The sequence below is a fragment of the Vidua chalybeata genome, chromosome 6 (genome assembly GCF_026979565.1).
Source record: "Vidua chalybeata isolate OUT-0048 chromosome 6, bVidCha1 merged haplotype, whole genome shotgun sequence".
NCBI classification, from domain to species: domain Eukaryota; kingdom Metazoa; phylum Chordata; class Aves; order Passeriformes; family Viduidae; genus Vidua; species Vidua chalybeata.
Window position 1 is genome coordinate 60,474,061 of NC_071535.1, and position 17,296 is coordinate 60,491,356.

Genomic DNA, 17,296 nt, shown 5'->3' on the forward strand with positions numbered 1-17,296 from the left:
CCAAGAGACCAGTTAAAAACCAGCAAAAATAAACTTGAGAATCAGTGAAGCACTCCTTGTTTTTTAGTGCCACTCTCTGCAGAAGTTACACAGCACAGGCAGACAGACATCAACTACAGAGCTGTCCCAGCTACTCTGTGTGCACAGGAAAACTTTCCATTTAAGAATACTTTCTTACTGGAAATTGTTGAAATAATTCAAGGCTATATGAAAACCAAAGCAGCCAGCAGCCATACCATATAATCTACAAATTACATCCTCCTGTTCTGCTCTCCAGCTCCTGTTACCAAAAATGCTGAGGCCCTCTGCTCTACTTCCAGCTACTCTTCCAGGGAGGTGAAGTGTCCAAAATCAGCTGCATCTCCACACAATGCTGAGCCAGCATGACAATGGAGTGTGTCCAGAGAAAGGCAACAAAGCTGGTGAAGGACCTGGAACATAAATCCTATGAGGAGCAGCTGAGAGAGCTGGGGGTGCTTAGCCTGGAGAAGAGGTTCAGGGGAGACATTGTATTCTTTGTATTCTTGAAGAATACTTCAAGGTGTTAAAAACACTCAACAAAATATGTGCAGACATACAGCATAATTTATATTAAAAAAAAAACCCAACTAGATCTTGACTGGATGGCAAGCAGTGAAGGAGTGAGAAAAATGGAGCTTAAAAATTTAAATATTAACTGGGGTTTGAAAAAAAGGCACAAAGAACAACATCCAAATACTGTTAGTGTGAACATGGCTTTTTGGCAAGCATCAAATGCTAGTACTGATCCATGACCTACAGCACACCCTAACAGTTTTTCATTTGACTAAACAACATTAATATGCAGTTTAAAAGCTTCATATAGTGTTATATTTATACAAAGCCCTGTACATGAGTGAGGTGATGCCTGCAGTTTTTCAAAGAAGCCATGAAATGCACGTTTGAAAGTTATCAGGGAATTAAGTTTTATTGAGAGAAAGTAACAAAATAATGGTAAAATCTCTTTCACTTCAATTCCTAGAATCAATTTGGAGCAATTAAAACATATTTTAAATTCACATTAATTTTGAAGCTTCAACATTAAAAAAGCTTTTGTGCACTACACTTGAAACAATGAAGTGCACTCTTGTGGAAGACTTCATTGTGAAGTATTAGTGGTTTAAACATTTGGAATACTTAAAGAATCACTACAAAGGAAAGACCCTATCATTCTCAAAAACATCCAGGAAGGTATTCAAAATATTAATGAAAATTCAAGAGCGCAATTCTGAAAAAAAAAAGTAACCACATAAAGAGATGATATTTTGCAAGAGACTGCTGCACTGTCCTGGGACAACTGAAATATCCTTGGGGATACAAAGGGGGAAATGTTCTTAAGGTAACATCATAGTCTCAAAATGCAACTGCTTGAAAATCTTATCTGTGAAATGCTTTTGGCTTGTTTCTCCCAGCCCTCTAATCCCATTTCACTTGTTAGAAGCTGTTTCATTAACAGTCAAAAAAAAAAAAAAAAAAAAACACTTCAAAACATTAGCTAGCACTGTAGGACCAAGGACCTTCAAATATACAGTATAAAATTTAACAGTGCAGACATTTCAGGCAATTTATCTTCATACAAACTTGAATTCTATTTAATTACATCCCAAACAGTTATTTGTATCCTGGACACCAATATCAATGTCCAATCAGTGCCTGAATTCACAAGAGGTTTCTTCTCTTGTCAGTGTTCTGGTTTTTAATTCCCTAGTATTTTATTGCTGGTTTTGGACTCCACGTGAGCGTTTAGTGCCCTAAACACACTCACATATCCACATATCCATCACATATCCATCTGAACTTGCTCAACCTGCTCGACTTTCCAGTCAACAGACTTCCAACAGGTCTGCTCCATCCTCTTCACTCCTGGTGGAAGCCAGGGATGCAGAAGGAGCCTCCACCACAGAACGCCTCTCCCCTGAAGGCAAAGATGCCAGGTGGAAGAGAGGGACTGGAGTGGAGGCTTGGCTTTCCACCACCTCGACTCACATCCAGTACTACCTGCTCTTTCACCAGGAAAGCCATATTCTCACGAGCAATTTGTGACAATATTTACAAATATTAGCGTTTACAAATGGTAGCACTGCAGCTACCACTGGTATTTTCTGTGAGATATCCGATACAGCCTCGCTCGCGTACGCACAGATGTACGAGGAACAGATCTTCCTGACTTAAATATCAGTGCAGTGGAAAAAAAAAAAAAAAAAAAAAAAAAAAAGGATCACATTTCAGTAGATCTATTTTAATGTGTGAAAAATAAAAGCTTCTTCCCAAAACTTCAGCCATGGCAAGCTGGTCTATCATTCAACCTCAGCAAAAATGAAATTTGCAAGAACCAAGAGCTCTTTTGCCTTGAAAATCATGAAAGAATTTCACTTCTGTGAAAATGAAGCAACCTAAAGACTAAGAGAACCCTCATCTGAACTCTGATTTACGTTGTTGCTCCAGCCATCATGATTAACTTGAAATCTGGGCTGACATTACTAGAATCTCCAGCAGGTACATGGTACCTTCAAATGCTCCATGTGTTATCCCAGGTTATGTTACTCAGAAAATCTCTAGCTCAGAAAAAAACCCAATATGAAGGCAAGATGACATTTCATCCACTCCCATCCCCATGATTCTCCTGTGGGTCTTCAGAAATGATTAAAAAAAAAAAAAAAAAAAAACTTGCAAAATTACAGTAACCTTGATGCTGTTTTCTACAGAATTTAAAAAAAAATCCCAATCATGAAACCAAAACCTCACATCGTTAAAAAAAAATCTACTCTTGTTTTCTGCTTCTGTGAACAGAGAATAATAAGTTATTAGAGACCACGTTATGTTGACTAGAAAATAATGAGAGAATTGAAAATACATTTGTCATCAAATAGCTTCATAAACATGAAGTCATGATGAGCTAAGATTGCCACTCCTGGATGATACTCGTAATGGTTTTTGTTCGGCCCTATTAATCACGAAGCAGAAGTTTAAAAGGGGAATTCAATAAAACAATTAATGAACAGTATGTAAAAAGTACGAACGAAGTCTTGCCAAATCAATAAAACAATTTGTTCACAGACACAAGCCACAAAGGCTTATCTTGACATTAAGTTCCGTTTGCTCCGATAAGGAAATAAACCAGCAGCCTCAGCTCTGCGACTTTAAAGAGGGGAAAAAAAAAAAAAAACTGTGAAGTGTCCCAATTCACTTGTAACAGCAATTCCTTACATTATCAGGACTCTCTTCTATATACCCCTGACAGTAACCATGCTCACAGCAGAGCAGCTGACTTTGAACAGGCTGACCTTGAGCAAGCCAACAACCTCAGCAGCATGTACTTCTGGCTTATTTCACTGCAGCAGTGAAACAGCCTCACCATCTATAGAAGTCTACCGTTTCTGGCCACCACCCCTGACTATTTTAAGATATCCCAATACACTTCAGTGATGCACAGTTCAAAGTGATAGAATAACATCTGCTAGCATGTTGAAGTGGAAGTTGTTTACAGAGGCATTTTTAGCTTGTTCTCGCACCACGCTTACCAAACTGACAAAAAAAAAAATCAATTTATTAACGGAGCTTTGCTTCTCATTTAAATGTATCAATCCCAAATTTAATAAACACTGAGCAAGAATTTTAGGCATTGTGAAAGGAGAAGAAACCCCAAAACACCTCACTCTAGATAGAGCTCATTTAGAAGCTTCAAGTATGCGACAGCAATGGGTGAACTTGAAAAGGCAGCTGCTTCCCGAGATGTCAGTTTTGTACAACTTCTCCCCTTGCTCACTGCTTTAAAGAAAAGCTGCTTTAAGAGGGATGTTTATTTGTATACAGGTTTTTAACTGCTATTTGAAACATACAGAGGTTGTATGCTGATCTGATATTAGGGGAAGATAATCGTCTACTCGGATGCAAATGTTGTGTCACTGGGTCATAACAACCCATCCTGCTGACAAGCCCAACCTGCAGAGAGAAAACATTCAATTCCCAAAAGCCACTCCAGGGAGAGTCACTGTCACTGTTCTCAGGAGTCCCTGGAGTGACAAGGACCATGTCTAACCAAGTTACAAAGGCCAGGGAGAAAACAAGCCTCTCTGGGAATTTATGGCCATGAGAACGGTTTTGTTTTTCCTAATTTTGAAGGATTGCATGTAAGAAAGGAGAACAAGGAGCCAAGTAAATTGCATAAATTTGAGGGGGGAAGAAACCAGCATAAGCTGATGGTGCTTTATTCTGAAACTTAGCATGAATCTGCAAAAGCCATAAATAAAAAGCTGTCCTGCTGCAACAACATCAGAGCACGCACAGAGCCCTCACTGAGCCCAGCTCACGGGTAGTAATTAAACCACACAGCTCAACTACTTTATTCTTCTTCCAAAGCCCTTTAAAACAGAAGAGCCCATATCAGACCAAATCGCTCTTTGAGCTGCAGCAGAACTGACTGGGCAAGTGAAAACAGCGTCGTGACCAGGGAACACAATTATTATCACTTTTCCTCTGTCCTCTCTGATCTCCATGGGAGAGGAGGGTAAGAGAAGGAGAGGGGGAAAAGCCTGCTCTCAGCCACCAGGAACACATCCAACAGCAATTTTTTCCAGCTCTCTGAGCTCCGTTGCAACACTATTGACATTTGGCATTTTGTCTGGAACGAGTCTGTTGATTAGCCACTACCCTTAGTTGGAAGGCTGGAGGGAGAATATCACTGTCCAGTTCTGGAATGGGGTGACTGCACTGAGTGCATCTACTCACATCACTTGCTTTTCCTTATGAGTGCACTGCTGAATGCCCAGGATCGTATTTTACTGCTGTCACCAGTGGAACAGAAAAACATTTCTGAGCTACGAGCATCTCTTACTAACCAGACACCTTCCATTCTGCCACACCACTGCAGCTGCCCAGCAGCCTATGGGGTCCAGCTGGTGCCCAATTTCATCTGGAGATCACTTATATTGCTTCCCACTGCCTCTGTTTTCCCAATGAATCTGGCTATGCTAAAGAACAGTTTGCCTGCAGACCCCTGGATGCCAAAAGGAACATCCTTTGGACGGGAAACCAAGGGCTTATGATGCCTCAGGTTTTAGCTTTTATATTTTTCACATTCTGTGCTGCTTTAGTGTGTGGGTTTGGGCTTCATATTAGGGGATGGTGAGCTCTCTGCACAGAGCAGGGAGACAAAACAATTCCTTCTCCAGCTGGGCTCCAAGGACAAATGATCCAAAGCTCAGGCCCAAAAGCACAAACAGCGTGGGCTGGAGAGAGAAAAACAAGCAGGATGGGACTGCATGGGCTAAAGCTGGAATGGGACAATGAACTCCAATGTGCAAATGGACCAAAACTTTAAAAAATGTGAGACCTCATGACCAGTTGTCCATTTTGTGACCATTTTGGGTTCACCTGGGCTGTAGGCCTGGCTGGGATCTTGTACTGCCCAAGGTGGATCCATTGAGGAATCCTAATAAATCCCTACTTTAGTCTTTAGCTCTGCCTAGCCTCTCTTCTAGGTCAGCCTTCACAAGGCATCACTCATCCTCAAAACACATTTTCAGTCAAGCTTCCAGCTGCACTCTACCAGCAATATAACCTGGCACAGCACAAAGGTGATGATGCTTTCCTTGGAGCCAGGAGGTGAAATAACCATGGAGGCAGCTACAGGGGCTGATGATGAGCCACTGCTGAACTCCCTCTGGGGGCTGTGCTGCAGGAGCCTGCAATGAAGCAGCACACTCACTCCTACGCCTGCAATGGCTCCTGTCAGATCCACAGTAATACAGGGATTTTTATGAATGATGAGTTTGGTAAGCTTTACTGAAGACTCATTCTCAAAATCCCCTCAGGAAGGCAACCCAAATTAAATCAATACCAAGGCGATTCCCCTTGGAAAAAAAAACTGAGCAGTAATTCCCTGAAGAGTCACCTCTGAGTGCCATACACAGAGAAGGCCACAGCTTCCCATGGCAACAGAAAGGAAGGTAACCTGGCTCCCTGAAGCAGATGGGCAGCACCACCCTGACCATTTCACTCGAGCCCTCTTGGAACCTACTGCTAATTGCAGGCAGCCATTCTGAAGCCTCTCTTCTCCCACCTGCTTTCCCAAATGCATCTCACCTCAGGAAAGAGGCAAAACAAAGGAAAATGACTTCCAGAGAGAGGAACACCATGCCCTGGGTAAACTTTCTGCCTCGCTGGATGAGCACAAGAGACCAGGCTTAGATTCTCCTCTGTTTTGGTTCTCCTCCTCCACAGCCTGCACTGCTTTCCATTTGGGATGCAACACTCCCCTCCTCATGATTTGGGGCACAGTTGACCAAAAGGACAGCAACACACTCCTCATACCATTTCCATAAATGACAAAAGCTTGATCACCTACGCTGTACGTAAGGGTATTTTCTTTTGAAAATGTACACACTGCTTAGTTATTTACCTCCTTAGATCACTCATAAAAGGTCAGCAGTCTTAACGTGTGAGGCCAGAAGCAGAAAAGGGCTTCAAATACCACATCTCTCTAGTCCACAGCTATTAAAATCCAGACCAGCATAAAAAGAGCATGTAAGCACAGACACTGCCTTTCAAGGAAAGAGCATTGAGAATAAAATCTGATCTTTAAAACAAATAAAAAATAATCTCTGACTTCAGACAGTGCATCGTAGCTAGTATTTATTCACAGCCATACTCAACAATTTCTAGCAATGCAACAAACAGGAGCTTCCAAAAGGCAACAAAATGTCAAAATCTATTTTTCACGCTTCTTTTAACCAGTTTCTTATTTTCTCTTTGCTTGACAAAGCTGAAACAGAAACAGGAAAACAACAAATCATTATCACTCCATACAGTCTGTCTCCATTCTTCTGCTTGCTTATACCCTTTTAAAATTCAGTTAGTTTCACTTGTTTAGGACCTCTCCTCATACAAAAGTGCCCCAATATCTGCAACAGTCATCATCAGGTCACCTCTTTTCTGCTAGCCAGCCCATTATCCATTCACCTGGCTAAATAATGTTCCCCTCCTTAAGTCCTAATCCTCTTATTAACTCATTTTTCCAACTCATTACTCACTTCCTCTTACAGAATCAAAATAGTGACACTAGAATTCAAAATAAACACCCTAACACTGGACTTTGGGGCATTCTCCATTCTCATGATCATCAGTTCCCTATGGTCCCGGGAATAAAAAAACAGAAGCAATGATCAGACTGGGGAAAAAAAAAAAAAAAACAGCAAAACAAAACCAAAACCCATCACCAACAAACAACCTTTTCTCTTTATTCAGTTTTATAAAACATGTTTCAACATGTCATAGTCAAACAGGTCAAACCTGCACTACCACTCCCAGGCTCTTCTAATACAAAAAACATTTAAGTACAGTTATATTTTATATATAACTGCTCCTTATTTGATTGACCAAAAGCACCATCTCTCAAAATAAATGCCATCTCAATACAAGATATTCTCTGAAGGCCCTTCTCATTCTTCTGTAAGACTTTTCGCTTCAAATTTTCCCAGCATCATCCATTTTAAAACCTTTTCAATCAAATCCCTATTTTCTGCTATTATTTACACAAGTCTGGTGCTTCCAATGGAACAAAAAGAAATTTTGAGGAATTGCCAGTCTACACAAAGTTAGTTTGAATCACACAACTGGCAGAGAGCTACACATCCGTGATGAAATCCAGCATGCTGAAAACCTGTTCAGAAGTAAAAACTTCTTTTCAAAGTAATTTTGAAGTATAGTTCTTTGGGTTTTTTCCCAAAATTATCTCAACCAATACTTATATATTAAAAAAAAAAACAATTCAAGTAGATGGACCTTAACCATTTTTCTTCTTTTTACGTCCTTTTTATTTCCAAACATTTCTGACTTAGATGCTACTTTATAGAAGGATTATAAAACTATACAAAACAAAGAATATGATCTACTGAAACCTGAATATTTACAAAGCACTTAAGCAGAACTTACCAACTAGGAAATTTTAGGTGCACATGCCATGTGTGCATCATTGAGGCAGGACAGGACATGCACCCACGAATCTTATCTTATTCTTGGGGGATGTTATTTTGAATAAACACCCACAGGGATCCCCACTTACCCACATTTGAGTGCAATGCAAGCATGTAAAATGCCAAGGAGTTGCACACTGATCCTGGCAGCAAAGCGACATCAAGCCAAGTAAAACAAAACTACAGCTACTGTATTTTTATGTAGGCAACTAAAAAAGAACAGTATCTTGTCTATTGAGCCATCTGAAACAAGAAAAAAAAAATGCTGGAGCAGTTACTTGAGGCTGAAGTACAACAATAGGACCACCCAGCCTGGCTGTCCACAGCCTTCCCTCTGTCAGTTCCTGGGGAGAAAGGAGTGAAAAATGGCAATAGTTCATATAATCTGTAATTGCTTCAATAAATAAAAAAAGCCAAAATAGGCAGGGAAACATTCTCAGACCATGCACCTTGAGTGTCTGCTGGATGATGATTCTGCACAAACCAGTTAAAGGTAAGACCTTTGCACTTGTCTAGAGCCTCTCAGAATTCCTGCCACCTTTGCAAGCCTGGCCTGATTTGTCCTGAGAGGCCCAAACCCACAGTGTCCTAAGTGGTGAACAGCTTTTACACCAAAATGAACTCCCAAGTTACTTTTTATTCCCTCTCATAGATATTTTTGTATAATGTGAACGTGCATCATCCATAACGTTTCCCATTTTAGTTTTCTGTTGATGAACTTCATGAAGTTTTTAAATCCTCTGCTGCAGTTTGCAATTAAGTAATAGAGAATGCAGGTGATGAATCAGAATATTTTATGTGAGCACTCTACGTGAAGCATTCTTGTTTACAAGCTACAGGCAAAAAATAGATTCCTCTGGCTTGAACTCCAATCACTAATTTCATCAAGCCTAGAATTGCAGGGCACAAGTTTTCATTTCCAGCATGAATAGCTGTAAAATATTTAAAATTTTCTTCCAAGTACTCATTGTCCTAGTTTACTAGCTTCTTACTCAATCAGCAGACAGGCAATACACAGCACATACTACTGCCAATGCTGCAAAGCAGAACTGAAAAAGATCTTCAATCAAGACATGTTTAGCTTGTAAGGAAAACAAAAGGACTAAATATTGGTAATTTTTAAATGTCAGTCAGATTGGGTAACTATTCAAAGACAGTTTAAAAAAAATAACCAAACAAAACTATCGAAAACATACATCCATTGTCAGGCAAAAGTAGAATGTAACCATATACCAAAATCACTTTAAACACCCTTCTGGTATCACCCTCAACATTTAAGCATCCTATCACTCCCTGACTCCAGAAGTTTACTGAACTCCACAGCTGCTGAAGGCACTCAGTCAGAATGGAGTTTCTAAGAACTAGGGAAAATATTTACAAGTGCTGGAGAAAAACAGAGGCATTTACATAATCTTTGGCAACAGGATATAGAAACATGGCACTTCTAGGACACTGTCCAGCTGCTTACAGGAAAAAGAAATCCATCCTGTTAGGAAGGCTGGAAAGACATCCTAAACAAGTAAGTGAAAGATAATTTTTTTTCCTTTTCCTTTTGAACAGTCTCAGAGGTCTCAAAATAACAGTAAGTGATGACTTCAGAGAGCAGCACAAAATATACTTCCAGGAAAAAGACAACACTATAAAAACATTCAAAGGAAGTATTCACATTCAAAATGGCAACCGACTACAGGATTTTCACATTCCTAGATGGTTTTATCTTTTCCAAATTTTTCTTACTAGTTACCTGGAGGAGCAATTATTTTAGCCATTAACTCTAAGAAATGCTAAAACCTTGTTCCATAACAGGTAAAAAAAACCAAAGTAAAAGACACCTACCTGTAATACCGAGATTGTAAATAAGTTGAACAAATAGTCTTTGATACGTGGCTGGCAGACCCAAAGTCTATGACTTTGACCCGGTAAGGCTGCCGAACAGGATCCACCAACATAATGTTCTCTGGTTTGAGGTCAGCATGGATTAAACCCAGACTTTTTAGTTTTTTCAGTGCAGTGGCCACCTGTTGCAGAATAGGCCTTATTACTTTCAGTTGCAGAGGGCTGAACTTGTTTTGTTTCAGGAAGTCGTACAAATTCTGTTCCAACATCTCAAAAACCAGACAAGTATGGTTACGATGCTGAAAGCATTCATAGGCTCTCACAAAGTTAAATTCATCAGCGTTTTCAGTGCTTAGCCTCGCTAAGATGCTCACTTCTATCTGCCCTTGGCGCACGTAGGAAGGATGATTCTTCAGGATTTTGATCGCCACGATCTCATTCGTCCCCCTTTTCCAGCACTTGACTACTTGTCCAAAGGTCCCTCGTCCCAGGAAATCAAGAACCTCGTAGGTGTTTTTCACCGAGCACAACACCTCGTGCTGCACCAGCTGGTAATCCCCGTCCCCGCCGGTACCGCCCTGCTTGGGCGCCGCGGCCGTGGCCACCACCGTCACCGGGTTGGCCACGCCGGTCTGCAGCATTGCGGGCAGGATGGACAGCTCGTCAACGATCTGCATCGCGCCGCCCTGGCTCTCCAGCTCCTCGCTCTTACGCTTCAATCCACATCGCTGGGCTCCTTCCAGGATATCCGACCGGCTTCCCTGCGTCCCGGCCCGAGGGGCCTCCAGCTGAGCGTGCTGCGCCCACACTGCCAACGCCTTTGTAGCACCTGCAGTGGTTTTTAAAGCAACAGCATTTGACTGCAACCAAAAGCTCTGTCCTCGAGGTCTGTCAAATGGGTTTTTAGTCTGAAAGAAAGTACTAACCCTGTGGGGAGAAATCCCAAAGTTTTTACCATTCACATAGATTTGCGGGTAGGTTCTTTCGTGGTACACACAACTGCTTGGTTCTAGTTTGAGTTTCTTCACACTACAAAAGGCACTTGACTGGGTTTGATAAACATATGGTGGATAGACCAAGACTTGTGAGGCCATACCTACAAGGGGGAGAGGAAAAGAAAAAACAAGTGAAAATTGTGCACGTTCCCAAGCTTTCCAAGCAGCTGCTGCTTCTAAAAGAAAAATCACGACGCAATTATGTTCTCCAAATGAGCTGGTCTAAAGCTGTTTTATATTTCGTTTCTTGTGGCAGAACAAGGCCCTCACACTTTACCAGTGCCCACAGGAGGACTTTAGCAGCAGCAGGTTACTGCAGTTAAGTGCTTCAGCTGGTTGCACAGGACTGAGACAGGCTGCAGCAGAGCACTACATGGCATCTTTTAAATGGGGGTCCTACCTTTGTGCTATTGAACTCAACTTTCATTTAAAACCTCCCACCATTTCTACACACAAAAGCAGCACAGAGCTCAGTAACCCAACTGAAAAACCAATTCAAATGTTGAACAACCATGACATAAAATAACTCAGAAGTTCTTAACTGTGAGCCAATGCTACCTGTTACACAAGGTATCCAACCTATTCACTGTAAACACCAGCAGCCTGCCGAGAACAGACAAATGTCACAACTGCCACAGATCAAAGAATTTCACTGGGATGAAAATGAAAGTGATTAAGCCATGTGATGGGGCCCAAAATAACTCAGGGGGCATGGGTTTGTACACATAAACAACAACAAGGTTCCAGTAACTTACGATGTACAGTAACCTAATCCAGTCACGGAAGGCAGGTGCTTTCCCCGAGTTCTGTTCCACCCCGCTGCAGAAATTGGTGTATCACTGACAGAGCCACGGGGGTAGAGGCACTGAGTTTACCTTCCAGGTGTCCTCTATGCACTGACCCAGTGTCCCCTTCCAGGCCTGGCAAACAGCAGCCTTAAACTCGTCTGTCATGTAGTTAAGCTAAATACTAAGAAAAAGGCTCTGGGTGGACTCCAGTGTAACTACAAGGTTTCAGGAAAGTTATGGTTTATACCAGTCTGATCAGCTCCCAGAGACAAATTCAATACAATAATACCTTAATTAGATCACTTAATCATACCAAGCACATGAAAATTCTGGTAATAGGTATTTAAATTGCAGATGAGTCACATAAAACTTGAGCTAGACATTGCAGTGACTCTGATCTAATGAAAACTAACCAAAAGCACAGCATAATTATTCTGATGCTGTGATTTGATTTATGCAAATGAACATTCAGGTATCTTAAGAGCAATTAAAATAATCATACTACCAACACCTCAGTTTAGAATCCTCTAATGGGTTTTGTCCCAGCTGCAGAAGGAAACTTCAAAGCCCTCTACTTCCCAAAGCTGTTTTCTCAGAGCCAGATGATGTAGAAAGCTGGAGACAGCCAGAAAACAGCTGGGCTCTCCTGCCACCAAACATGATGGGACTGCCACTGGCCTCCTGCTCCACACCAAGGACTTAACACTAACTACTAACCTCAAAAAAAATTCCCCAAGCTCTTGACTTCTCTCTTAAATAACCTGCCCCATTACAAGGTGTATGAGCATTATTACTGACTACGAGATCTTACTGCCTTTTCTATCATAACTATATTCAAATAAATCACTTATCCTGATCGTATTATTTAGAGATCCAAAAATCAGCCCTCACTGACTGCCCCAGAGAACATCCAAACCCCCCTGGAGCTTCCAGTGGCACCTGCACAGTGCAGGCCAAGCCAAACCTTCTATCAGCACCTTACTTTTCCTCCAGTTCTGGGATGCCTCGAATACCACATCTGCCAAAGACACTGAAATATCAAAATAATGCTTGGGTGTTTTCTTCTTGAAACCTTTTTGAGGTTCCCACTAAAAAATACTCTGCTTGCTTGTTCATCACAACCCCCTCACTTTTTGACACACATGTGCATGAAACAAGTAAGATATTCAAACTCCAAAAGCATTTACACTTCAAAAGCAAAGAAACGTCTCAAGGACACACTAGTGTGTTACCCCAGTTTGCTGACAGGGGGGTTCAGATGACCACAGTCACTTTCCTGACTCACAGACAAATCCAAATGCTGGGCAGGCCCAGAGGCACAGCCACCCCACGAAACCCCTGGGCAGGAAGAGGTCCCTGCACCCCCAGGCAGGAGGGAGTGGGGACACCTGGCCCCACAGGTGACAATCTGGCCAAGCTGCAGCAGCCCCAGCAGGTCCATTTGCCCTGGATCTGCCATGACCTAACAGCAAAATTCCTGCTCCCTTGAACTTCTGGAGAAGGTATTTCCCTGTGTAAGCTTGTCATCAAAGCTGAGGGCACTAGATGATGACAATAAGCATTTTGCAAAAAACTACACTGAAATTAAGGATGTTTTTGGAAGACAGGACAGTCCAGAGAAGAACCAGAGGGACCAGAGGCCCACTCAAATCCTCACCTGAGCCCGTGAGGACCACTGGCATTCAAAAATGTATGAATTTTCTAGAACTCATGCTGTTCAAACCAGTCCAGAAGGTCTAGAGGAACACAGTCCCAGCTTCCTCTTCAACATTAATTTCAGCTGGATAAGAAAAACTATCACCTTTTGGGGTTAGTGTGTTTCTTACAGGCCAACTCCACAACCCTGAACTCTGACCACAGTAACAGCTCTGTTTGCAGATAAGAAGTGTTTACTGAGTAATTACAAGAACATTTTTAGCAACTCAAAAAAAAAAACTAAAAACCCCAAAATTGACCATTAAATAGAAGAGATAACATGTCCTGGAAGAACAACCTTTGATACAATCATTACAGACTGAACTAATAAAACAAAATTTTACTCCAGACAAATAAAAATAGACTTGTACCATCATCTAATTTCTTACCTTCCCCTAAACACTTCTTCATTACTCCCATCATTTTGCTTGTCTTTTTCTAAACACACACTTCTAGATGCCAATGTCACTTGGAGTAGCTACAGTATCTTCAGGTAACCAGTGAATCCTGTGAAACAGGCACATAAAACCCTGCAGCATCCTACACCTGAGGCTGCTTAAACACCTTTGCCACACACTCACAGTGCTCAGAAGGCACTTCAGACAGAAGCACACTCTACCCAACATATATGCAATGAAATCCATCTGAACAGAACAGAACCATCCAACACAACCAGCTGCTGGAGGCCTTTGCTTTGAGAACCTAAGTTGATAAACAGAACTGATTTCCCCCTACCCAGATGAAAACAAACCCCCACAGACAGCAGAGCTGCACAACAAACCTTGAAGAGAAAGGGAAAATAGCACAACACCCTCTACTGTAACAGCACTGCTGTGTTGTAAGGGGTTTTTTGATGGTTTGGGGTTGTGGTTTGTTTGTTTTTTTTTTTTTGTGGTTGGGGATGGTTTGGTTTTTTGGTTCTGTTTTTTCTTACTGGGTTGATTTGTTAGTGGGGTTTGGAAGCTTTTTTTTTTTAAGTATTTTGAGGTATTTGGATTACAATGCAATCCTATGGATAGCTACACCTGAAAGAATAGAGTTATTGTGTTGCAGGTTTTTTGTTGCCCTTTTTTTTTTTTTCTAAAGCCAGGACTCCCAGCAAAAGGAAAATAATACACAGCAAATTTTCACCTAGCAGAGAGTGGATCTTTCTTTTCCCCTGTCAGAAAACATTTCACTGAGTTCATACATCTTTCTGCATACTTGTTAATGAGCCTGCTCCTGCTTCCTCACACAAACTGAAGCTGGTCAGTAACAAACCCAGCAGCAGAGTAAGAGAGGGATGTGTAGAGCCAAACAAGCAGTGCTAAAGGAAAAAAAAATCTTCTGTGCTCATTTCAGGGAGGTTAATTGAGCCTGAAAACATCTTCCAGCTTAAATTTAATTTTAAATAAAAACCAAATGTATGCACTACAAGAGCCCTCCAGGATGCAAACCAAAGCACAGTAAGCAAAACTGAAAAGTGCAATTTCCAGGTGACAGTACCACAGGCAGCCTCGGAGTAACTTCCACTTCAGTTTTAGTCTCAGAGGAGTTGCCCCACATTGCCACAGATTCTTTTTTAAGCCCTCTTCTCCTTCCTCAAGTGCAAGGAAAGTGTAACAACCTCACTCCAGCACAGCAGCTGCTCCTGGGCAGTGGTACACACAAGCTGAATTTGGCTCTGGAGTTCTCCAGCTTGTATTCTCCAGTTGGAGGTTGCTGCATCCCACCTCACTGCTAGTGAATGCTGCAGGGAATGTGCACAAGAAAGGCTGTCCCAAAACACCTACCAACTGTTGGCACCTCTAGAAAGGCTTCCTTCAAAGGAACCAGTCTTCTTGGCTTGAAGCAGAGAGAACTGGGAAAACTCGGCTTATTAAACATGAAACCATCCAAAACATGTGACTTCTGACCCGAGTTAAGGCTGTGAATTCTGGGCTCCTGAAAAAAGTATGAACAAAGTAACGAAGCAAACACATTTCAACTGAGTAAATTCATTGTTTATTCCTTTAAAGAAATTAACTAATATATTTTCACAAAGTAATGTCAGTGGACAGGAGGCATTTCAGTTTGTCCCCCCGCAGCCAAGGTTCTCTCTACACAAACTGAGCAGGGAATCAGGCAGATGCATCTCAGCAAAATGAGGCACCTCTGGTTAACATTTTGCTAATGTTCACCTAAGTGTAACAATGCTCTCTACTTCTCAAAATTGCATCTCCAGCCTCCTCGGGCTAGGCAAACCCAGCACCAATACTGACTGTGACCACCATTAATAATTAACTGTACAGTGACATTTCCACATGACTGAGTTGGGGGGGTGTGTGGCAAAGCAACTGCTTAATAAGGCCACTGCAGGGGAGCTCAGGAGAAATGGCCACGCTGCTCCCTTGATTTGTCTGCAGAATCCACAGCTCCTTCCCCCTGCCCCAGCAGAGCAGTCGCCCTGCTGCTCCTGGTAGTGAATTCCCAGCAGGCAAAGCCCAGCCAGAGGCAGCCACCTAACAACAGAGTTAAATTGTAACCCAAGAAAACTTGTTTTCCAACTGCTCTCAGGCCTCCGCGGGCAAAAAACCACCTCCAGAACTCTCACATCCTCCTCGCAGCGCAGCTGGGCATCCAGGGAGGCTTTCTAAACGCTCATTAGCTTCCAGCAAATGCACAACTTGGGCAGTGGCACTTATGAAATGGTTTGTTTACGTTATGCATCACTTTGGAAACGCTGTGAGGATACTAACTGTCATTTTTTTCCAGGTAAAACAATTGGGTTTTTTCATATTAGGTGCCACCCAACTTCTCAAGTTCTTCAGCAAGTACAAAGCTGAATTAGTTGCCCTCTCTTCCCGCACAGATGGAAGTTCATTACCAGTAGTAGCAGCACCTCTATGTTATTGTTTATTTTGGATATGTAGCTGAACAAGCTGTTCTGATGCAAGTACTTTCATACCCCCACGACCTGTTCACCCTGAGGAATTCCCTCACTCCAGTTGGACAATTAATAACAAAGCACAGGCAATTGAGGTTTCATGCAATATATACAGGAAAACATATCCACAGAGAGTGCGAAGAGTCCAGAAATACAAGCCCAGGGAGTCCCACGCTCTGGCCACCTCAAAACCAGCTCTGAGCAGACTTGTGACCCACAGAAGGGAGAGAGCAGAGCAAAGGAGAAAGCACCGAGGTGTTCCAGGTAACTTGTGCCCTACAAATGGTTTCCTCACACAAGGACAGAGGCAATTCTGGACACAAACTGCACAGAGAGCCAGGAGATGCAGGAGCAGCTGATGATACCTCACCAAAGAAAGCAACACCCAGTTCTGGAGCAGCAGCCAGAGATGCAGTTTAATGACAAAAAGAATCATTACCACTCTTGATTAAAACCCGTGTTTCAGAGCTCAGGGATTTTGGCCCATCACTCACCAGGAGCGTTCAGCTGAGCCAACACAGCCTTTTTGCCCAACATGAAACCTCAGTCCTGCACAGGTCCAGGCTGAAAGGCCAAAGGTTGGCTCCAAGTCTGAGAGAGTCTGAGTGGGAAGCAAAGGATACAATGATCCAATCCTGCCCTTGTAGAACTTAGTTACTAACCACCAAAAAAAAAAAAAGTTACAGGCTGGTTTAGGTCTGGGCAACAGCGGAGATATTTTTAATCAGACACCACCAATGTTGCTCTGATAGCAGAAATTGAAAATATCAGTTGGTTTAAGCGTGATACAAACCAGTCTCAATTGCACCATTGTCTCGATCCTTGGAAACAGAACTGACGCCATACACCGAGCACAAACATATTTTACATAAAATATCAGAGTGGACTGCTCTGACTCAACGCTGCCATAGCACCAGCAGCAGTACTCAAGAACACAATTGCTTTATTCAGATTTTCCACGAATATCAAAAGCTCAATCTTGTGATACCAATATGACTGCAATCATAGCTAAAAAGATAAATGAAACAGTACTCAAAGCATTTCTTTTTCTTCTGGGCAAGCTGGAAAGCGAGCACAAGCAGTGCA

The 17,296-nt window shown here is 42.1% G+C and overlaps 1 protein-coding gene across 1 annotated transcript in view; it reads right to left on the minus strand.

Moving 5' to 3' along the window:
- HIPK3 (homeodomain interacting protein kinase 3) overlaps positions 1 to 17,296 on the minus strand; it is a 64,728-nt gene that overhangs the window by 38,558 nt on the left and 8,874 nt on the right. The window contains exon 2 of the mRNA XM_053946721.1: positions 9,828 to 10,923. Within this exon, the coding sequence (XP_053802696.1) occupies positions 9,828 to 10,921 (1,094 nt within the window). The 5' untranslated portion in view covers positions 10,922 to 10,923. The remainder of the gene's footprint in view (positions 1 to 9,827; positions 10,924 to 17,296) is intronic.